The sequence below is a fragment of the Cyprinodon tularosa genome, unplaced genomic scaffold, assembly GCF_016077235.1.
Source record: "Cyprinodon tularosa strain WSP-4 unplaced genomic scaffold, ASM1607723v1 ctg51, whole genome shotgun sequence".
NCBI lineage: Eukaryota > Metazoa > Chordata > Actinopteri > Cyprinodontiformes > Cyprinodontidae > Cyprinodon > Cyprinodon tularosa.
The window spans coordinates 164,345-187,469 of record NW_024039241.1 but is presented as its reverse complement, the minus strand read 5'-3'; the positions used below and the strand labels follow the sequence as shown (position 1 = coordinate 187,469).

Genomic DNA, 23,125 nt, shown 5'->3' with positions numbered 1-23,125 from the left:
TTAACTTTAAGACAAGCAAAAGTGCTTTCTTTGCACTTTGTTTTTTGTTGTTTTCACCGTCTTTATTTTATATTTAAACAATAAATATATCTTATGGTAGTATGTTATCACCTCAATAAATTTAAATGAAGGTTTACTATGTTTTAAAACCATAATCGATTTAATGATGGTTTACAAGGAAGGTTTTTTGAATAACATGGAACTCACGACATTGCAGTCGCACAAACGTAGGTGTTTGATCTCTGCTACTATCAGTGGCCGTTTGATGGCAGCAGAGTGTCATGAGACGTGAAGGTTACCTACGTCAGAAAGACCGAAGAAGAAATATTTAGTCGATATTTCATTGGTTTGTCTGATAATTTGATTGACCAATAGCTGGGCGGGGGATTTTACATGCTCCAATTACGTTCATCGTGGGCGGGCCATAGTGTTGCATACTGAGATAGCAAATTACAAATATAACCGTCGATTTTTAGCGCTATTACGGAGATGTTAATGCGCCCTGTATTTGTTGTTTATATGTGGTTTATGAGATAAGATCAATGTCCCTCTTTGATAGAAGAACCACTCTGTGAACCTGCCTTTTTAAAGAACTATTACGGTATAAAACGACTTTAGTCAGCGAGGTTAGCTAAGCTAACGGCACAGACTTAAGCATGCCAAATTTTTGCGCGGCTCCAAACTGTACACGGAAGAGTACTCAGTCAGATTTGGCTTTTTTTAGGTTTCCACGGGACCCTGAGAGGTAAGGTAGCATAAAATACCCAACTTACAATAACGATAATAAAGTCTTTTAAAAAAAAGCACACATTAAAATGTACAAGAGCTCTTTGTTAATGTTGGGTTTATGTTCATGTTTAAATACAAACTGGCTTTTTTGCAGTTAATAGCTAGTAAAAAAAATGTAAAAGTTAGGAAATTATGACAGTTTTACACTATTTTACTTTCCTCTCCAACTACTTCCGTCAGCTTTGGAGTATCTTTGAAGTAGAATTAGACAAACTTTATTGTTATTTTGTATACACAGAGTGTATTGTCCAACGAAATCTGGTTGCATACAGCTTACAACTGTGAATGAGCAGTTTACAATAGTGAAATGAACATTACTTATTTTAAAGTAAAGCAGCGATTAGTAATAAACACAGATTAAAAGAAAAGGAAAAGACTTTCATAGGGAAAAGAAAAGTTTAGTGCAAAATAAATAGTGCAGAACGCAGTAGAATATTGAGTTGTGTTCTATTTAAAGGAATATGTTTTTTTTTTAAGTGACAGTTGTCTGTTTTTTTGGATATTCATCTTAAAGTCACATTTATAGTACAATTCTTAGTAGTTTAAAGAGGATGCTTGTGTAGCTGAATAGAACAAAATATTAAAGAAATGTAAAAAAGAATTGGTTCCCAGTATTTGTATTTATTTAATACATTGTGCTGTTTAAAAAGAGACAACCAAGAATAATCTTTAAAATGCAGAATACCACAAAGCATAAGATGTGTGGACTTAAATGTTAAAAAAATATTTTTAACAAGAAACATTCATAATAAAATGGCCTAATATTTTTTTAAACAAGAAAAGAGATTGTAGAAAACACATTCAACTCCTCTAAAAGTATAGATTTATTTTTAAGAGCCTCAGTCTTTTGGGAACTTATCTTAAGTGTCTGTGTGTCCAGCAGATGGTCATCCCTTTAGCTATGGGCGAATCACTGAAATCCACTTTCACGTCACAGTCCACACTTCCGTAGGACAAGTGATGTTTTATAGTATAGTCCACCTTGCAGCTCTGCACAAGTTATTTTTAGCATCCAGGGGCGACAAAACTTAATGTAAAAGCCAACATTGAAGAGTTCGCTGCTGCACGTTTATTACTTTTATGTTAATCCGTATTCGCACGCTGTTCAGTTATCACATCGACAAAGTGGCAGAAACCATGAAATGAATCTCCACTACCTTTGGTCATAAATTCACGCTCTATTGTCCATTCTGGGTTAAACGACGTCCTGGTTTTGACAGGACGCTAACTTTAATACTTAGCATCAGTAATTCTGATCCTTGTTTACTTTTGTAACCAATGACAAGCAGATCTTTATCTGCCACTCTTAGCCAATCATCTGTTAGATCAGATAGTGATGCATTTTTGATGATTGGATATTGTGCTGCAGCCCAGCAAAAAAAAAAGTTAATAAAAATCTGCTCTACAAGCCTAGTGCCTCATAAAGGAGGAAAAATACACGTCCAGCTGGATGCAACGCCGGACAGTGAGGGCTGCTCTAAAGCCGGACATCTGGCAACCCTATCTTAAAGTCTTGTAACTATGAAGTCTCATCACTTTGTTCGCACTTTAACCTGGACAGTTGCTGCCTGGTTAACTTACTTTACTAGAAACTGCCCTACTGTACACGACTTTCAGACACTTGAAAGGCATTTCCTCCTAGTCTATTTTGTATCTGGGTTTCTACTCATCTTTCGTGTCAAAATTCTATATTTTTACAGATTTAAAGTTATCCAATTCACATATTTTTCTTATATCTTAATTGTTAATGATAAAGGTCCATTGAAAGCATACATTTTCACAGAGATAAAACAATAAATGTTGTATCTTAATAAAATACAGATTTTTATAAGGAATGGGTTGGAAGTGAAAAGCAGATGAACCCATGGTGACAAATGGGTGCTGAATCAGTGTCGTATAACCAGTCCAGCCCGCTCTCTCTCCTAAAAAAAGAAAAAATAGCAGTTAGATTGAAATAAACAATACCAGCTCAGGTTTACTTATTGGCTTACTTTTGTGATTAGAAGTGTTCAATATCTGCCTATACTTACATTAATGCTCGAAACTTTGCAAAAATTTATTTAAGTATATAATGGCATGTTTCAGTTTCCAGCAGTAATGCAGATTTCAAGGTATTTAATTACACCACTGGATTCTAAGATCAAACATTTCAAGTTTCCACTACAAGGAACAAATGAGAAAGATCTCCTTCGCTTAAAAAAAAATCTAATGTTTGAATCATAATAGTGTAAAAAGATACTTATAAAATTATTGAAACACTTATTCTAGAGAGTGTGACTACATTTTCAAAAGAGAAAGTGAAATGGCATGTTTTTATAACCTGGTATGTGTATCTGTTTTTAGATGCAGAATCTGGGTAGAGAATTGCCGCAGAGCAGATCTAGAAGCCAAAACAGCGGACCAGTTGAATAAGCATTACAGGTTATGTGCCAAACACTTTGACCCAGCCCTGGTGTGCAAAACGGTGAGCCACACCACTCCTTTCCTCCTTTAGATGCTTTTATTTGTTTTATGCACTTTTTTACATCTCATAGTTATGTATAATTTACACTATGGCTTTATATTTCAGAGTCCCTATAGGACAGTCCTGAAGGATACAGCCATTCCAACCATATTTGATTTGACAAGCCATCTCAAAAACCCTTACACCAGACACAGAAAGCAGATTAAAGAACTTGTAAGAAAAAAAAAACACCCTGAGTCCTGTTAAATGGTTACATTAACTTAACTAATTCTTATGAATTAATTACATTTTCTTTTTTTTTTCTTTAGACTGATGAAGACATAAAAAGGATGAGAGAAAGGAGATGTAAGTATTTTGCCACTGTTATACTTTCGTACATTATTGTTGCTGCTTCTTATTAACTGGTGGTCAGGAGTAGTTCAGAATTCTGGTTTAATGCAGTGGTTCCCAAAATGTTCTTGTTTTGCTTTTGAGAAAGTTTAAATAAAATCTATAGCTGAAAATTAAATATTTCAATACAATGAAAGACAATTTTAGTTAGTTCAAAACAAAATTGTATTTCTAGCCTATGTTGAAACACATCTCTAGCTGTTTTTCTATTAACCATCATATTGCAATTTCTAAAATAAAATTGTTAATTGGAAACACTGCAATTTTGAAAAAAATAATGTTTACGCTTTGATGCGGTGGGATTTTTGCTCGTATCAAATTCTTATATTAAGTTTTCAATGAAAACCCCTTTTCGTTTAATTAAAACAGTCGTGATCTGCATATATTTAAAATATCGCAACTGCTAAACTTTTCATTTCTGAATTGATTAGCGTATTGACATATTTTTTGCCCACATCTGTAATGGGAATGCAGCTAATGGTTTATTAAGGCTGGTTGAGAGTTGAGATTTAAAAGAGTTAACAGGATGGCAGCATGGAGTAATGTAAAGCTATTCTGCTTTAACCTTGTAATCCTAATTTGGAGATGTTTGCAAGATTATGGAAATCTACATACTCTAGGGCAGCGGTACCGGTCCGTGGGTCATTTAGTACCGGGCCGCACAGAAAAAAGTGTATATATATATATATATATATATATATATATATATATATTAGTGCTGTCAAAATTATCGCGTTATTATCGCGTTAACGCGAGGCCATTTTAACTGCGATAATTTTTTTAACGTGAGATTAACGCTATGTGGTTTTATAAAGTGCATCCCGCTGCAGCCTGCGAGAAGGCGGGGCTATTTTCCCCCAGTGTATGCATTTCTCATAGGCTTCGGGAGCGGACCTCCTCAAGGAAAAAAGACGCTCATACACTGGGTGACGCTAGTGCCTTTTCTTTAAGCCCCACCACCAACAAACAAGTTGAGTGTCTGGTAACTAGTAGCAACCTGAAATACGCTGAGAAAACAGATTACTGAGGTGAAATGGAATCTGCTACGGCACTCTTGCTGTCACAGGTCGGTATCGTGTGTGTGTGTGGGTGGGTGTGTCTGTGTGTGGGTGGGTGGGTGTGTGTTCTCATTTTTGTTAAGAGTCTGAAAAGTAACTTTCATAGACTACCTCCATCTAGTGATGTCGGTCTATTGATTTTGATGTATTGATTGAAAATTGTTCATTATTACCTTGGTTAATTAACATCTAATGTTAACTGTACTACATTTTATAGCAGTAGGGTAAAATGCTTGTCTTTGTTCAAAAGACTGTATTAACTGTAAAGACTGTCTTTTACATCAGCCTGTTTTCAGGGCCTTTTTTTTGGCTACATATTTGTTATTTTTTGCTACATGCCATCTTCTTGCCATATGTTTCTATGGCATAAATCAGTATCTGTGACCTGTTCTCATTTAAAAAAAAGAACATTGGCACAAACCTAGCCTGTATGTATTTTTTGTATGTCATCGAGAGTATTTAAATGATTTTCAATCAGAAAAAAAATTTGCGATTAAAATGCGATTAATCGCGAGTTAACTCAGGCATTGATGCGATTAATCGCGATTAAAAAAATTTAATCGATTGACAGCACTAATATATATATATAAATTTATCGACGATCAGAGTCTGAGTGATTTTTTTATTTAGAAAAATTTTAAAAATTGCGGTATTCTCTCCCAATTACATCAGTTGGTGCATCTGTGCCTCTTGACACAGGTAAATTCAGTTCAAGACTCATCCTATCTGTAACATCCTATCTTTGTGATTTTCTGCGGTAACAGCGACCAAAACAAAGCTACAGAGCAGACTGGACATCAGGAGCACACTTCGTCTGTCATTTTCTCCAATTACGCCTAGATGGGACCGGCTTGTTGTTTTATTTTTATGCTGTTTGTATTTGATTTGATCAATTTACATGATCGTATCAACTAGGGATGCACGATATAATCGGCCCCCTATCGGTATCTGCCTTAAAACTGAATATCGGACATCGGACACGCCACCGATATTTAACCCGATATTTGATCAGCTACTGAGTTTCTAAAGTCTAAAAGAAAAAAAAAATACTACTTCTTCCTCAAAAACTTATTTTTTACAGACTTAAAAACTTCTAAAGACGAGGGAAAAAATATTGATACATTAAAATATCACAATATCCTCATATGCTGATATATTACCATTTAAAAACACCATATCAATCTCTTTTACAAATGAAATATTGCTATATGTCATTGTTATGCTACGAAATCCCCCGAAAATTCACGCAATTTTGCCATATTTTTATATGTTGATATATTGACGCGGTATCAATCTATTTTACTAACAAAATCTCACAAGAATTTGCAAAATATCACAAGAGTTTGTAACAGAACGAGGAAATTTCACGAGATTTTGAAAGTAAAATAAATCGATACCACGTTTTAAAAAAATTAATTTCATATCAGCATATGAAAATATATTTGAGTATGTTATTTTTCAAAGTGTCAGAAATGGATAACAAAACTGTTATTTTAAATAACTATATATTTTTGTCCAGCTTTAACATCGGTATTGATATCGGTTATCGACTACATGAGTTTTAAAATATCGGATATCGGCCAAAATCCCAATATCGTGCATCCCTAGTATCAACCCCCCCACCCCCGGCCGGTCCGTGAAAATATTGTCTGTATTGTCTGACAAATAGCGGTCCGTGGTTCAAAAAAGGTTGGGGAACGCTGCTCTAGGGGACACAGTTAGGCTGCTTAGATTTAAATACCTGCAAACCTACAATGTAAAACAGATTTTAGTTTGCAACTATTTTGTTGTTTTTTATGTTTTTGTAAAGTTCGTAATTACAACATGATGCTGCAGAAGCTTGACACACCCTTAAACATGTGGAAAATAAAAAATAAAAAGGTGTTAGCATTTTTGACAACCAAAAATATACATTTTGTAGAACAAGAAATCCCAGCACTCATTTGCTAAAGTTAGAGGACACTCATTAAAGTCGTAGGGAAGTCATATTTAAATGTCGAATCATTCTGGCGTAAACATGTATATAAATGTACTCTTTATCAGACTATATTGTCCCAAAATTTAGAAAATTTCTATTTCAAAAAAACAAAAATCCTGTCTTAAAATGTGTTGGGGGGGGGTGTTTGTTATCTTATGCAGGCCAGTTAGTTATACGTCATCCTGAACAACTAAATTCAGCTAATCGTATATCAACGGTCATCCGTCAATCAAATTTTGTTGGTCATAGCATCTTGATTGAATGATGAATAAAAAATGTATGACGGAGGAGACTCATCCACGACCTCCGACACAAAACTATCCTTCTCTTGCATGTTTCCACTTTCCATACCATTCCTTGACAGTGCCGTTGCTAAGTTCTACTTGATCCCAATGTAATTACCAGTTGGGAACCTACTAGCACTAGCAACGATGCATAAGACAGACCGGCCACAATCAAACGTGCTTGTGAACCTCCGGCCACAACAATCCCGCCCCCTTAAACGACCAATCTAATTCACTTTATTCACTCGTGTAAAGCCGTGCACCACTCAGGAGAATTTGGGAGTGGTGCACAGCTTTAAATGTCAGTTTTATATCTTCTCACATTTTAGTTAAACAGAAAGTAAAACCACCTCATAGTTGATCAGTGCCTCCCCATTGAGTATTACTCTATCTGAAAAAAAACTGTTTCTCTCCCCAGTGGCTTCTGCTGAGCAGGCTGCCAAAAAAGACGAAGATGCTTCAAACGCTGCTGACAAGGAACCTCAGCTTTCGACAGAAGAGAAGGAGTACCGAGATTATTTAAGGTCTTTGTTTGAGATTCTGTTCATGCTGGCAAAACAAGCAATCCCTTTGACCACTGACAGAGTATCTGAAGAAGAATTAAGGTCCAACAACTTTCAGGCTGTTCTGGATTATTGTATCAATGCCGGAGATGAAGCTCTTAGGAAGAGATTTGAGGTGACAGCGGTAAACAGCGAGTACCTCACCGCCACCCAGCTGAATCAGCTCCTAGATGTTTGTGAGAACACTGTGAGGGAGGAGATGCTTATGGAGGTCAGGGAGAGTCGCTTTTACTCCCTGGTGACGGGAGACCTGGTTGACTTTGCAGACAGCAAATACTTGCCGGTGTTCCTCCGCTTCGTCAATCAGCAGAACATCCTAAAAGAGGAGTTTGTGGACTTCCTCCCATTTGTGGATGGAGACGAGTCTGCTCTGGTAGAAAGGCTGGAGGCTCAAATGGTGGAGCGCTGGGGGCTCAGCATGGAGGACTGCCGAGGTCAGGCCCACAATGCAACCGGTACCTCTACCACCAAAATGAAAGCTGTTGCTGTGCTGTTAATGGAGAAGTACCCTCTAGCTCTGCACATGCCTTGTTCTCATATGGCACTGAACATCCACCTCGCCAACAACCTACCTTATCCCAACGTGCAGATCGTCATGGAAAATCTGAGGAGGATAACGTCCTTCTTTAAAGTCTTGCACACTCAGGATGAGCTTGAGAAGGCTATTTCCACTCACCTGCAGAAGAACCCAGAGAAGGGAAATGCTTTGAAACAAATGTGCTCCTCAGGATGGACCGAGCAACATAACGTCTTCGATGTGCTGCTGGATGTTTTGCCTTCCCTCCTGTTATGCATGGACAACATCCGGGGCAATGCAGACGGACGGTTTTCCAGCCGTGTCACAGTTGAGGCATATTCAATTGGAGAAAGTCTTGCAGACTTTGAGGTGATTGTCACCATTGTCATTTTAAAGAACGTTCTAACATTCACCAGAGCCTTTGGGAGGAATCTAAATGGGGAAACACTTCATGTCTTCTCTGCTGTGAACAGTCTAACAGCGGTTCTGTACTCTCTGAATGAGGTCAATGATAACATTGACGTGTACCACGAATTCTGGTACAGCGAGGCTGTGAGCTTGGCCGCCCTCATGGACATCCCCGTGTCCATCCCCAGGCTTTTCGTCCGGAAGCAGCGGGCTGCTGACCTCGGCGAGATCCAAGCGGAGACCTATTTCAAAGAGTACGTAACCATACCAGTGATTCGTGGCATCATGCAGGAAGTGGAGGACATGTTTTCCGACAACAACCTGAAAGCTCTACGGTGCCTATCTCTGGTTCCGGCTGTCATGGGCCACATGAAGTTCAACACCACAGAGGAGAGCTACGCAGAGGTCTACTGTGGCGACCTCCCAAACCCAGACACGCTTCCTGCCGAGCTCCACTGCTGGAGAATCAAATGGAAGCACAGAGGGAAAGAGGTGCGCTTACCAACCACCATCCACGAAACCCTGCAGCTGCCAGACGTGAAGTTCTTCCCCAACGTTGACGCAATCCTGAAGGTGCTTTCCACTATGCCGGTACTTAAAGTCCAGAAGGGCACAGGTGACACCGCAAGCGAACGGCTGCAGGCTTACCTCAGCAGCATGCCTGCCAAGCATTTAAACAAAAGTCTTGCGATGCTTCACATCAACTCCCACGTCAAACATGACCTGGATGTCATGGTGGACAAATACTGCAGGCTCTATCCTGAGGATGACTCTGAGGCTGAGCCCGAGGATGTGGGCGAAGACGTTATCGTGACAAAAGTGATCTGAAGCTATGGGTCAGACCTTGGCACCAGCCGGTATCAGATCCTCAGTTTTCCTTGGTGTTAATACCGTGGATTTTAGTCCATCAACCTCATCTAATTCTTTTATGTGAAACCGAAAGGGAGGTTATAAACTGATGAATATTAACTCTGTTGTTTTTTTTTTTTAGAACATTCTTGTTTTGATATATATTTTTTATACATAGACAAAAGCAACAATTTAGAATATAGAGTGAGGGTTCCCTGTCAGAGCAGGAATGTTTCTACAGGTTTAAGGACAGTGGCTCTTGAGAACTTTAAATAGACGTCCATAGCCGACAAAGAACAGAGTTAAAGGTGATGATGCCGTTATGCTACATGTTCATATTTCCAAACCAAAAAATACGAGTCTTGGTGGGTTGAGAAATGTTTTGTTGTTCTTTTTCCTAGCAACGTGTGGGGGAGGGCCCCAATGTGTTATTCTTGTCTCTCATATTATTGTAGAAAGATCAAACCAGGAAAAGGTTCTGAAGCCTTAATGTTTCCAAACCTCTTTAAACCTAGATGAGTTACTAACCAGTAAGACCTTAAGAAAATGACAAAGCTTCAAGTTGTTAGCAGAATCAGCCAGATGTTCAGTCAAGTTCAAACTAAAATTAGAAAGGATATGAAGAATTTTGGATTTTCATCATATAACGGTGACAGTTTTGAAAGACTACTGCTGAAAATGAAAAAAACTTCAGTCAAAGGCTTTATTATGTGATGTTCAAATATTCACTGTTTCTCCATGCCTGTTTGTTTACTTTGTAAGGACACTCTAATGCAGTGAATTCAATCTTTTTTTTTTTGCCCTCTAATGTTTGTGACTGTGGAGATGAGCAGAAAACTCAATTTTTAAATAAAATCACACAATGGATGCATTCTGGCGAAACGAGTGTGGCTATCCATTGCCTAATGCTTTTCTGTTTTAGCTAGCGCTAGCGTGCCACACTGTCACTTCAAGACACCTTCTTTTGGAAGGAAGGACCAGGACTAAATGAAATGTGATTTAACTGTTTTCTGCATGTACACTGATGTAGAAAGTATGATTTTTCTTCTCTGTATTGTATATTCTACATGTTTTGTTTTGGATAATCGGTTGTTGAAATTTTGATTAAATGCTTTATAAATGAAAGTCTTAATTTTTATCTTCTGCAGAAATAATGATTTCCATAACACATTATCATAGCTTATAACATTTTCTCCTAACTTTTGTAGTTTTGTTTGCTCCAAATAATTCCATGTTTCAAAAGGGGAGATAAATGGTAGGCATAATTGACAAATTGCATGTTATAATTTACAGAATTTCATGTCAGAGCATATTCAAATGTTTTCATTGATTTCTGTCCAAAAATCTAAGATGAAATATTCTGCACTGTCACTGGTCCATCAAGTGGACCCTAACAGCTGATTGGTTAAGTTGCACGGTAAGTAGACCAATCACCTCCTGCCTTTCTCATCAGGGCCAATCCAATGCTCTGGACAATATTAAGTCACCTGATAACTGTTGTCTAGTGCAGGGTTCTCCAATTCCAGCCATTGAGGTCCAGTGTCCTTCACCTTTCAGGTGTGTCTCCACGTTTACACTCCCAAATCATGTGGCCAAATTATTTTCTAAGTAGAGACTATATATATATATATATATATATATATATATATATATATATATATATACATATACACATATATAGTTTTGTTTGTTTCTGTGCATTTAACAAAGGATAGAAAATGGAGGGCGTGGCAATGCATGGGCTTTATGTGATCTCAAGGTTTGGCTGCTAAATGCACAAATGAATTATGCACATATCGGCCAATACAAAAAAAAAAAAAAAGCTAAAGTTGGCCAAAAACATCAGCCGGTTAATCTATTGGTCTATCTCAACTCCTCGAATGATGGTAGACAAACTGGAACTACAGCCTTTTGAAAATGAGCTACAACTAAGTCGGGTTACAAAAATGTAGTACATGGCTGAATCCCCCCCAACATGTACATTGAAGGCTGTGCCTTCATGTACTGTGAAGGATTGTAGGATTCAATACAGCTACTAGTTGCTTGGTATCAAATAGGAACTTTTAAAGCCTTCAGCTCTTTTCAATTTTTTATTTGATGTGTCCAACTATTTACTTCGCAGTAAAGTGTTTTTTGTCAGATGAGTTTGCTGGAAAATCCAGCACAGTGACACACCATGGTCATTAAAGTGGTATCGAGTAGTTTAGCCAATGTGGTCAGGTGCCAAAGTCATGTTTTAAATTGAAGGCTGCTATCAACACCTCTAGATTATAGCTGATAGAGTAGGGTGTGTTTTTAGTGTTGAGTCCGGTTTCTCTCCTATTCAATTAGCTATGACGTAACTCTCTTGTCTCCCTGTCAGATGAAAACCAGCTCAAAGCTTGTCTGTAAGTCTTTTGTCTCCTTGGACCCAAATGGCCAATTTATACTTCTGATGCATAGCCTTTGCAACCGTCAAATCTGTCTCTGTGCGCGACCACGCCCCCTGCACAGAGGCTCTGTGAAACATCTGATCGTCGCACACCTCCTTACTACACGTCGGATGGTCGCAAACCCATGCAGACCTAAAGCGAAAGTGCGCAGACAAAGAGCAGCTGTGATTGGTCCTTGGTATGCCTTTCCAGCAGTCTGTGTGGTCGACCTTTGCGATTCGGTGCCGGGTCGTGCCATTTTTAAAAACCAAGGAATAACAACAATGGATACTCTAGATCAGGCATCCCCAAACTCGGTCCTCTAGGGCCGCTGTCCTGCAGGTTTTAGAGGTTTCCCTGCTTTAGCACAGCTGATTATGATGATTGCAGTAGAGCAAAAGCCTGTTAATCAACTATCAATTAAAATCAGCTGTGCTGGAGCAGAGAAACATCTAAAACCTGCAGGACAGCGGCCCTCGAGGACCGAGTTTGGGGATGCCTGCTCGAGATCCATCTCCATTACAGTGATATCTTCCAGTCACGCGCCATTGTTGTTTTGGAAAAGAAACACTGCTGCTGGTGCCGCCGAAGAAGTTCTCGTGACCATTCGCTGAAGTTCCCGCGAGTTCTCGAATAGGCTTCTGCTCGCGCTTTGGTGGGAAACTGCTGTGCATCCCTAGAAATTCCAGACAGACATTGCAGAAGCATACCAGCAAAACTGGTTCGCGACCACACGCAAGCGACATTTGATGTTTGTGGTTGCAGAAGTATAATCCGCCCTTAAGTCACACTGGGCAGATGGCCACTCACACTGAGTATGATACTGCTGGAGGTTTCTTCATGTTAAAAGAGAGTCTTTCCTCTCCACTGTCACAGCATGCATGCATGCTGGGTGTGAGAGATTTCCGTCAATCCCTTGATACACTCTGCTGGTTTTCCTTAAAAAAACCTTCTTGGGGTAGTGACTTGGGGCTAAATAAATAAGTTGAATTGAAAAGGACATTGGTTCAGTTTTTTACTCCTTCACCTAGCTAAAATGTATTCCTGTTGCTTCTCTCTTTTGTTATATTTTTTCCTTTCGCTCAACTTTCCAATACAGGATCTATGTATCTTTCTTCTTTATCTATAATCTCTATTAGACACTCTGTTTGGAAGGAGTCGGGAGTATTTCAAACTACCGTATGAAGAGCAAGGGCAGAGCTAGATGGGGGGCCAGGGGTGGCCATGGCCACCCCGACCCTTTATTTCCCTCTAATACAGATGGTGGCAGCAGTACTCTCAAGTAGAATATTCATTGAAATTTTTCATATATTACTTACTATTTTTTCTTGTATTCATAATTTCTTGAAAACAAAAACACAATTGTTAATTATTCACACCAATATACTAACAGTAAACATGATAAGTACAGGATTCATGCTCTTTTCAAGTCATCTAGGAGTCTTCAGTGAAATCATAGATAAATAACTATTTTAATAAAAACGTATTAAACAATCGATTTGTTATTATTTGTACTAGTAAATATCAATTTTAATCAGAATGATTAACTATAAAAGTAGGTAAGTAATGATGATGGAAAAGATGTTTGCCCCGGAACTCAAACCTGAAAATATTTAATCCACTATACCTTTTATCTAGAAAGCACGGATGTTTAAATATATGCGTCTATTTAAGGTTGTAGTTAGTCTCATCTTAGGCTTGACCCTGAGGTTCGGGTGCCTATCCACTTTCAGCCCCCCCTCAGTGTTCATTGGTTATTGCCTGGCCACCCTTATACAAATTTTCTGGCTGTGCCTCTGGTGAAGAGAATAATATGGCAGTACATAGAACGTTTTTGCTATAACATTTAATTTATTTTCTGGGTTTTTTTTTTATAAATTTTTATATTTTCTAACAAGACATCAGGGGGTTAACTGCATCTCCTCCATGCCGGACGCACGCAGACCAGCTCAGGTGATTTCACGCAGGATTTCTCAGATGTGGGGTGGGGTCGCTTTGATGCGCAACGAGCCAGCGATGTGTCCACGCTAGCCTCAAACTTCAGTCAGCAGGAGGAGGCAGAGGGTGGCTTTGGTGATCTGTTCAAGGGGAACTGGAAATTTGGATACTCCTACATTGCACGTTACGAGTTTTGTTTTTTTGTTTTTTTTCCTTCTTTAATCCAAGGATAGAGCTTGTTCATCTTTGGTTGTGCACTTCCTCTGGTTGAGAGTTATGGCCTGGCCATGCATCACGCGTGCTTGCTGCATCAACCGCTTTTGGACCGAGCTGGACAAGGCGGATATCGCAGTGCCTTTGGTCTTCACCAAATACTCGGATGTGACCGACGTCCAGCACATCCCCCATCACCCGCAGCTCAGGCAGAAGAGGGCCGCCGCGGCCATCGCCATAGAAACGCAGCCGCATCCCGAAGAACGAGAGGCCGCCAAGGCACCGCCCGCTGCAGGGGGGGCCGCAGCGGCCAAAGATGGGGGGTCCTCTGCGTCTGTGATGCGCCAAGACTTCAAGGCGTGGAGAGTGCGCCCCGAGCCCAGCTGCAAGCCCAGGAACGAGTACCAGCCTCCGCCGGCTCCGTTCGGCAACGAGACACAGTACCAGAAGGATTATAAGCCATGGCCCATTCCCAGGAAGTACGACCACCCATGGATCCCCAAACCCAGTCCCACCGCCGGCTCCAAACTGGAGCTCGTGGCTAAAGAGAGCGTGGAGAACCCGCTGAGCGGCGTGGAGAAGAGCGAGATCGAGGAGAAAATTCAAGAGAAGGAGTCAAAGGACGCGGCAAGGAGGGAGAAGTCTGCAGAGAGGAAAGTGGCGGAGAGAAGCGAGGGATCCGCAGAGGTGAGCGCAGAGAAACGGAGAGGAAGAGCAGCTGCGGATGCTGTGAACAGACAGATAAAGGAGGTTATGTCGACTTCTAGCAGCTACAGGTAAGAGCTTACAACATGTAACCCTTAGCTGCATGACAGCATTTATTTACCTGTTGGGATTGTTTATCTTTGCAATAAAACAAATGTCACTTTGTCAGTGGAAACACGCCTTAGGGCACTGAAAAGGTTAAAAGTTATTGGAGAAAAAGTTCCCCAAAACGTAAGATATCAACTAAACAAAGAGTTAATCATCAGGTGGGATAGTCCTGTTGTATCTGAATGACTGTCATATTTTTATGTAGGCCTATTTATCTTTTTTTAGAAGTTTATTTATTTTCCAGTTCTTCCCATTTCCTTCTGCAGCTCAGTTAAAGATAAAAGTCAATACTTTATTGTTAAGTTGAATTGATTCCAGAATATGAATCCTAAAAAGAAAAAATCAGTGACTCCATCTGGGTTTCCTTAGACATAAAACTTTTTAACCATCTGCTTTCATGATTTAATTGTCTCTATAAAGTGCCTTGAGAAGATGTATGTCTGTGTGTGTGTGTGTATGTATATGTGTATGTATATATATGTGTGTGTATGTATATATGTGTGTGTATGTGTATATGTATATATATATATATATATATATACATGTGTGTGCGTGTATGTGTATATATATATATATATATATATATATATATATATATATATATATATATATATATATATATATATATATATATATATATATATATATATACATATACATATATGTGTGTGTGTATATATATATATACATATATATCCAAAAATCCTGTTTCATATTTTCAAAAACAGGTCAGCAACAATATTGGTAGAATATCATCTAAAAGATGGGTGCATGGTGTCCGTTTTATTATTTGCATTTTAATTACGAAATAAAAAATATATATTTGTCCTTTGTAACTTTATTCTTCTTGCTGTTATTATTGTTTTTAACTCATGTTTTATGATCTTACATTCGTTTGCCAGTAGGGGGCAGTGTTGCGCGCCACACTAGGCTCCAATGAAGGCTTGAGTTCTGTGGCACCAAACCAAGATAAAAGAAAAACAGCTTTAACTGGAGTGGATACTGGGGTCAGATATCAGATTAGATTTACTCTGAGTTTATTGGTAGCTTTAGGGCAAAATGAAATGAATGGTACTCTGACTTAGCTGGTGGTTATGAATCATCTGAAGTTCAACAGAAGATATTTGGTGTTTCAAGGCGTCTCATTTCAGTCTATCCAGAAAGCAAGTTAAAACTGAGACAAGCAAGTTATACAACTTGCTGGTTGTTCAAAAAATGTAACTAACATAAAAAGGAGAAATTGAAGTTTGTATGCTTTTCATGAACAGGAAAAAAATGTTTAGGGGCTCTTGGATCATGATTAAGAAGTAGTCAAGGATATTGATTTTATACATTAAACAATTTAAACAAAGAAAGGATGATCAATATGAATGAAAGACAATCTAACGGTTTCTACAGTACCTCATCCTAAGTCATTTTTGTCTGAAGACAATGTTTTTACCTCAACAAAAATGCCAGTAAAACAATCTTTAAGGGATAAATGCTGCTCTTTCCAGAGATATATATGTTTACATTTTGCGTCATAGATTTACACAGATTTAAAGCAGGACTCTAAATATTAATTTTGACTTGAGCACATAAAGGCACTCTAAATTGTGTAACTAAGTCATTACAAAATGAGCAGAATGAGATAAATTGGCTTTGCTTCTATTTGTAAATGGGGAAAAAATGGATTAAGTTACATTAAATCCTTTCATCTATGAGTTAATCTCTCATGTCCCATCTTTTCCATTTGTGAGAAACCCCTTTTATACAGCCTTTAAATATTTTTTCCACCATTCTTTTTAGGACTGAGTTTAAGGCGTACAAGGATGTGAAACCAGCGAAGCTGATCAAAGCTCCATCCCAGTATAAACCACCTGGAGAGGAGACCAGCCTGGAAACCAGCTACAGCGCCACATACAAGGGGGAGCAGGTGAAGGCGCAGGCAAATGACAACAAGCTGCTGGAGCGCCGAAGGATACGCAGCCTGTACAGCGAGCCGGGCAAGGAGCCCGCCAAGGTTGGAGACCCTCGTCAGTCTTTATCTATCCTGTGAAACAGGGCTATTGTTATGCTTTCTCCAAAAAGCTGGACTTAGATCCAATAAGCTTTTATCCTATGGATTGCATTTGTGTTAATACAGTGACCTGTTAACATTCTGATATATAATAGTCATCAGGTAACAGTGCCTTTAACTGACTCAATTTTAACCATAAAAAGAACATACACTCATTTCTGTTAATATATTAATTTCTTATTAAACACTAAATACTTGAAAGAAGTATGTTTATCTCATGAAGTAGACAAAAATATGTTTTCTTTCTTCCATAAAATCACTGCTGAGACATTATTGCCAGCCATATAACCCCCCTTAAATAAAAATAACTGAAGCATACCTTATTACCTAAAATAGATCAGAGTTAATTAGTAATCTATGACTTCCAAAGAAGTCCAATTGCCTATATGTTTTTATATGGTGCTGCTTTGTATTGTATGCCTCATATTGTACAGCACTTTATGATGCTTGTCTGAGAAAGGTGCTACATAAATAAACCTAACTGACTTGCTTACTTAATTCCTCTGTGGTAAAAATCAGAGCTAAAATAGTTCATAGGACTAATCAAACTGAGATAGTTATTGAACTGAAATTTACACTAAACATGCCATTTGCTAAACAAATACCTTACCTAGCGCAGTAATTAAGCCAAAATGACAAGAACAAGAGAATAAAAAATCTTCCTGTAAGTCTGCCCTATCCAGAACTCCTTAAAGGTTTAGTGGAAGATTTCCTCTTTCCGGGGGGATCATCTAAATAAGGCCATCCTACGCGCTCTTCCCCAGTTAGCTATTTTTTTCTCCGCATCTGCATGTTCAAGGTTGTGGTGAGCTACGGTTACAGCCAGTCTTTGAAGCTCACCGTTCTCGCAGCAGTATTTTGAAAATGGCAGGGGGTCCAAGAGAAAATGAGTCTGCGAAGTGTATGAGAAGAAAAGAAAGGCGTCAGAACGGGCAGATATATCCCAGAATGCTTTGCACAGAGAGCTCTCCTCGCAAAGCATTATGGGATTTGCTGTCATGGCGGCCCGCTGTTGCCATAGGCTATCGCTACCCCACAGCTACAACTAATAAGAGAGCTGGCGCAGGCACCACACAGTGGAGGCGGAGTTACGTGACCAACGGGGAGCAAAAAGCAGGGATAACCTGTCAAAACGGTCAGCTAACTGAGTTTGCTATGAAGTCCCCTATATAGTCCCTGCTCTATATAGTGATTGAAGGATTTAGGAGTTAGAGCCGACGTTTGGACACAGCTTGTATGAGATAGGAGAACAGCAACTTTTAAACAGCGGGTGCACGAGGAGAAACGGGCTCGTGCACGCTCTTGCACGCGTTTAATAGGCGTTCCCTCTCGGGAGCGAGTACAGGGTTGGGCAGGTGCATTTTTTTTAAAGTGGGGAGGGCAGGTCTATTTATTATCAGCATTTTACTTACAAAATAATGTCAGTATTAAAATGCTATAGCTATATTTGTCCTTTGTAATTTATTTTTGTTGCTGTTTTTTTTTTTACACAGGTCGTCCTACAGAAGGAATGGATGGCACACATAAAACAAATGTTTTATGATCTTACACTTTCTACTTTAGTACAAATAAGTAGACAGTTTAGTAGACAAAAATCCTCCACTACACCTTTAAGTAACATAGTTCTCTTCATTTGGTTAACATCCTGTAAAAAGAAAATCTCCCTTATAGATAAAAAATATAGTTAAAATTAAGTTATAGTTATCCCGATTCTTAAGGCAAACCAGCATACAAATGGTTCCTCGGATCAAGGAAAAATTGGACATTTCTAAAAATAAGTATGAGAATATGCTATAGGATCAGCAGATAAAGTTATTTTAAGGTATGTATCTTTATCAGAGTTGGAAATAAAGGCTTCTGCAAATAAGATATTTTTTCATCTCTATCACTAATACACAATACAGTTCTAAAGGCTTGATTCACCCCTCATTTCTTTCAATGCCACTTGCAAACAGCCAGATTTGAACTGATGTGTAAAAATGGGAGCAAACAAGAACCAAATAATAAAGACAAAAGACCTCTAAAAAGCTATCTAGAGATAGATCAGACCAGTTTAAAATGCAATAAGACCCTAGTTTCTTATTTCTTTTTATTTAAAAGAGGGGTGATTTAAAACTTTTGCAAAGTACCATGTGCATTCATGTAAAACTGGTTTCATCATGTGTCTTCAGTGGTTTGTTCATGTGGCCGCTCCCTCTCTCGTTCTTGTAGGATCTCTCAGAGACTGAGAGCAGCTCTGCTCCCCACCTGCTGTAGTCAGGTGTGTTTTCAGCTTCTTCTAGAAAAGCATGAAGACTTACCTCAGGTTAACCGAACGAATGCGGACATGCATTCTGGTCACGCACATTTTCACATCCTGAATGCATCCGGTCCTTAGCAAGCCTCAGACACATTTATCACCAAGCTGCTGGATGCAACCCTTCATCAGAACTATCAGATTCACTATCCGCCCACACCTCCTGCTGCACCAGCCTTCGTAGATCCAGTAGGAGGTAAAATGTTGTAAATAACTTGGAGACATCGACATTACGGGGCTGTCGAAGAATTAGAAGAAAAATAAAGAAATTTGTTTACATTTGGAGATTTTATGATGCTTATTTACATGAGTGGAAACAAGTTATTTGATGAGAGCTGTTTGCAGAGCGTGTCACATTTCTGTTGTGTGTTTTTCTGTGAAGATGCATTGTCTTTCTTCCAAACCTTCTTGAATATATTTCAACCTGCAGGTAGTTACATGAAGATTAGCATCAGTTTTACTGACATGAGAGAAATAAAACTTTTTGGCGCTCAGACCTCGTCACATTAGACATCTGTGCTGAATGCAGTAGATCTGTGCAAGCAGGATGATCTAGGCTGAAGAATAAAGAGAGCCATTGAGAGACAAGTGGAATGAAGGCAGGATTGCTGTTCAGCTGGAAAGGAAGATCATCCTTTGCTTTGAAAGTTTGCAGGGTCCTGAGCAATCATTGGCCGCAATAAGGTATTAGGTAGGGAGTAAAGGAATCGTCCGTTTTGAACCTATGACTAAGCGTCCTTAGCTTAGCACACAAAGTCATGTAGTTTTGGGGGTTTTCTACAGATTCTAAAAATGTTTTGCTGTGTAACTTGCCCTATTTACTTTGCACTAGGCATGGGCTGGTATAAGGGTGTGATTAAAACTAAAGTGGTTAACATAATTGTTTTGATTTTGCCCCAAAAGAATAGATAACGGTTTCTTTTTTGTGACATTTAGAAAGCAAATACATATATTATATAAACCTACTGAATGTAGTAGTTTTCAAGTATATATGGTTCAGATGATTATATTGCACAAAAATAACTGTTAACTGCTAAACACTGACATTGCCTTAAGTTTTTTTTAAACCTCATATAATAAGAGTGGCGGGTGGTGGCTCTCTTGTAAAGGAGGTAAAATTATAGCAGTTTCTTTCTGTCAGCTGACCTGCAGTGAAGAGGAAAAGGTTGGTGTTGTTACTCCAAATATGAAACATTTCCTGGTCACATCTTCATGTGATTTTAAAATGACAAAAAAATGGAGGAGCAAAAATTTGGGCTTTTACTTTTTAAAACTCTCGCCTCGCCTCATGCCTTCTTTGAAGTTCCCTCTGTTCACTCAGAAATAAAACACTGCATTATTACTGCCAGAACCAGACCTAATTTTTTTAAGTTTATTTTTTCAAACAAAAGTTGAGCATGTTTTCCAACTTTTTTTTTTTTTTTTGCTTAATGCAAGATCATTTGTAGAAGTTGGAAGGTTTTCCATTGGATGCTTAAAATTTTATTTTTTGTTTTTACTGTAGTGCAGAATGACACTCGGTGGCTTGCTTACAGCAACACTCAGATTTTCTATCTATATATGAATTAGCAAGCTGCAGCTACAAGTATGCTTGTTAGGTCTCTGCTGGTCGGCCCTGCTAAAAATGTCCGAACCAAAGTATACGGTTCTGAAAAAACTAAGACTAACATTATATTTGAATTGACTGTTTAAAAAAAAAATACAAAGAGACTGCATGAACCACCATTCTATGGAAAGAAGGAACACATACTTCTTCTTTTATGTTTTTTTTTTCTTTCTTCTAACTGCACTAACCACATGCTATTTACATCACCTGTGCCGTCAGGGAACGTTTTTGTAAGAGGAAAGGTAAAAAAATAAAGGTATTGATTGCATGTGAAAATGGGAATTTTACTTTATAAATTATGTTTTAGGCACATTTTGTTAAATGTGTTGAGTGTTTTTTTTTCTGATTTTACAAAATAATCTTTTTTTTTTCTCTGGGTAATTGTTAAATATTAAGCTATAGCCAGCAGCTGAATATCTTAGCTATACTTAAAGCTTACATGAAAATGTCTGGGATTTTAAGCATTGCATCTGGTCTAAGGTGTAGGGCTGTAGTTTCTTTCATGCACTAAACTCATGATTTCAATTTAAATGTTGATGTCTAAAAAAAGAAAGTTCTGATTATGCTGATATCTCTAGTGTCAACTTATTTTCAAATATATGATTGCAAAAATTTAGCAGCTAATATAATAGTAAAGTTCAGTCATCCTTAGGACAGTACTGATATAGAGCTAGGTGCCATAAAACCATCCACAAATGTAAACTAGACATTCAACTCGTAAACATTATGATGAATATAAGGTGACCTAAACTGACCTGCATCTACAGAGGGTTGAAATATGCGTGACAAGAGAAAGGGTGAGAAGCTAATTAAAGGAGACATGGCATGCTTTTAAAACTTTTCTTTTCCAATTTAAATTATTCAGCCTACAGAAAAATAAAGGCTGCTGAGAAGATTTTAGGGTTGGTTTTGGGGCTAATCAAGCCTGAAATCCGGCATTTTTATTTTGGCTATATCTGGATGTGATGCATGGCCCCTGAAAAAAGTTAAAATTTTATTTTAAATATGGTAATACATAGCCAGGGTCTATTTTGAGATTCTCAAGGATTGATATCCCTTTTTTGTGCGATTTTAACACAGATATAAAATAAAAATACTTTTCCAAACAATAAATGTTAATTCTTTTAAAATGGATATTATTGCAGGAATGGATTTCAATGTCTAGCAACAAGTTGAAGAGGGGAGTTATTTTTTGTCTGCTGACTGAAAGGTCTCTAAACCATCAGAATGGAATAACAAAATACTTTTACATGTGCAACCTGGTACACATGACATACTGTAACTTGAAATTGGTAACTGCTTATATGAGCATAGCAACATGCCAAAAAAAATTGATGCGCACAAACTTTTAATGTCTTGAGACTTGTCTATAAAGCACCACTTAAATGGTTGCTGATGTTGTCTGGTTCTTGTTTCCATCAATACTCCTTTACATACACCGAGATAATACTAATAAGGACACTTACTTTTAGGTATTAACATGGTTTAGCATATTTTTAGCCTGTGGCAGTTTGCAAAGCTAAGGTAGACAGCAGTTGGCTTTAGCTTCAAACTAAACCATGATATGTGTCCCTGAAGAAAGAAAATGGATTTGAGATAAATCCTCAGATATTTGATTTTTACCCGTCTTCAATTTTTCAGATGGACAAACCAGCGTCTCGCACCAAACCAAAAAAGGCTCCCACAACAGCAACTGCAAAGATGGCAAAAAAAGCTAAAGAGAAGCTGATTCCTGGTTTGGCCAAGAAGAAAACATCTGTGAGCACACCGGAAACCACACCAGAGGGAACTGTGACAAAGAAGAGCAAAGAGATCAGCAACAGACTGGCTGAAGCCAAGCATTAGACAGCAGTTAGGTTGTATGCTCTAAACAGTGTGATAACAGGCAATGAGAAGGAAATGATTTTCTTCCTTTTGGTTTATCTCCTCACCTATCGCCAGGTTACACGTAGGATGTAGGATGAATGATGTTAGGCTTTTAGAATAATGCAAATAATTTCTCTGTAAACTGTATGTGAACATATGAATGTTTGTGACTTCTTTGTATTCTGGTACAGATAACAGCTTTTCTGTTACTGAGCACATAATTTGCACATGAGTTTCACTTGACATTAAACTTGAAAATGAGACATAAGTATGCTTGCACAGTACTGTAAAAAAAAAAAAAAAAAAAAAGGCCAGAGCTACCCCTCATTACTTTCAATTTTGCCTTAAAACAGTCAGACCTTTGAGTAGGTTTTCAGCCATATTTCTCCAGACTTTTGCAGGTATCAGTGTCTTGGACCTTACAAATCTTTTTTTGCTTGCCACTTGAGCCTTATAACCAGATCATTTATTCTAACCGTAATCATTGTTACACTTGTAAAACGTATGTTGTTAACGCTTTGTTTCAATCTTAAAAAAGCAAAAAATGTCAATCTTTGTAAACTGTTTTCCTGTAAGTTATGCTAAACAAACAGGCAAAAGTAATGTATCTGTGACTTGTTTAA

At 38.2% G+C, this 23,125-nt stretch overlaps 2 protein-coding genes across 3 annotated transcripts; both read left to right on the top strand.

Annotated features, from left to right (window-relative positions):
• The first annotated feature begins 421 nt into the window (after positions 1–421).
• Positions 422–10,425, top strand: thap12b (THAP domain containing 12b). The gene is made up of 5 exons (XM_038303382.1): positions 422–745; positions 3,133–3,253; positions 3,359–3,466; positions 3,562–3,598; positions 7,382–10,425. Exons 1-5 carry the CDS (start codon positions 657–659, stop codon positions 9,277–9,279), a joined length of 2,253 nt encoding a protein of 750 aa, XP_038159310.1. The 5' UTR covers positions 422–656; the 3' UTR covers positions 9,280–10,425.
• A 3,186-nt stretch (positions 10,426–13,611) lies between these two features.
• Positions 13,612–22,811, top strand: map6b (microtubule-associated protein 6b). Of its 2 annotated transcripts, XM_038303378.1 has the most exons (4): positions 13,612–14,638; positions 16,464–16,677; positions 18,946–18,994; positions 22,278–22,412. In XM_038303378.1, the coding sequence occupies exons 1-3, from the start codon at positions 13,926–13,928 to the stop codon at positions 18,988–18,990; spliced, it is 972 nt and encodes a 323-aa protein (XP_038159306.1). In that variant the 5' UTR covers positions 13,612–13,925; the 3' UTR covers positions 18,991–18,994; positions 22,278–22,412. The 2 variants fall into 2 exon arrangements, with proteins under 2 accessions (XP_038159306.1, XP_038159305.1); XM_038303377.1 differs by lacking the exon at positions 18,946–18,994 and having other exon boundaries at positions 13,622–14,638; positions 22,278–22,811.
• The last annotated feature ends 314 nt before the right edge of the window (positions 22,812–23,125 follow it).

What these genes read in the sequence shown, in the direction of transcription:
- thap12b (XM_038303382.1), top strand. Translation starts at nt 657, where the DNA reads ATGCCAAATTTTTGCGCGGCTCCAAACTGTACACGGAAGAGTACTCAG. An exon ending in GAAAGCAGATTAAAGAACTT is followed by an intron (nt 3,467 to 3,561) that starts GTAAGAAAAAAA and finishes TTTTTTCTTTAG; the next exon opens with ACTGATGAAGACATAAAAAG. An exon ending in AAGGATGAGAGAAAGGAGAT is followed by an intron (nt 3,599 to 7,381) that starts GTAAGTATTTTG and finishes TTCTCTCCCCAG; the next exon opens with TGGCTTCTGCTGAGCAGGCT.
- map6b (XM_038303377.1), top strand. Translation starts at nt 13,926, where the DNA reads ATGGCCTGGCCATGCATCACGCGTGCTTGCTGCATCAACCGCTTTTGG. An exon ending in TCGACTTCTAGCAGCTACAG is followed by an intron (nt 14,639 to 16,463) that starts GTAAGAGCTTAC and finishes CATTCTTTTTAG; the next exon opens with GACTGAGTTTAAGGCGTACA. An exon ending in CGGGCAAGGAGCCCGCCAAG is followed by an intron (nt 16,678 to 22,277) that starts GTTGGAGACCCT and finishes TCAATTTTTCAG; the next exon opens with ATGGACAAACCAGCGTCTCG.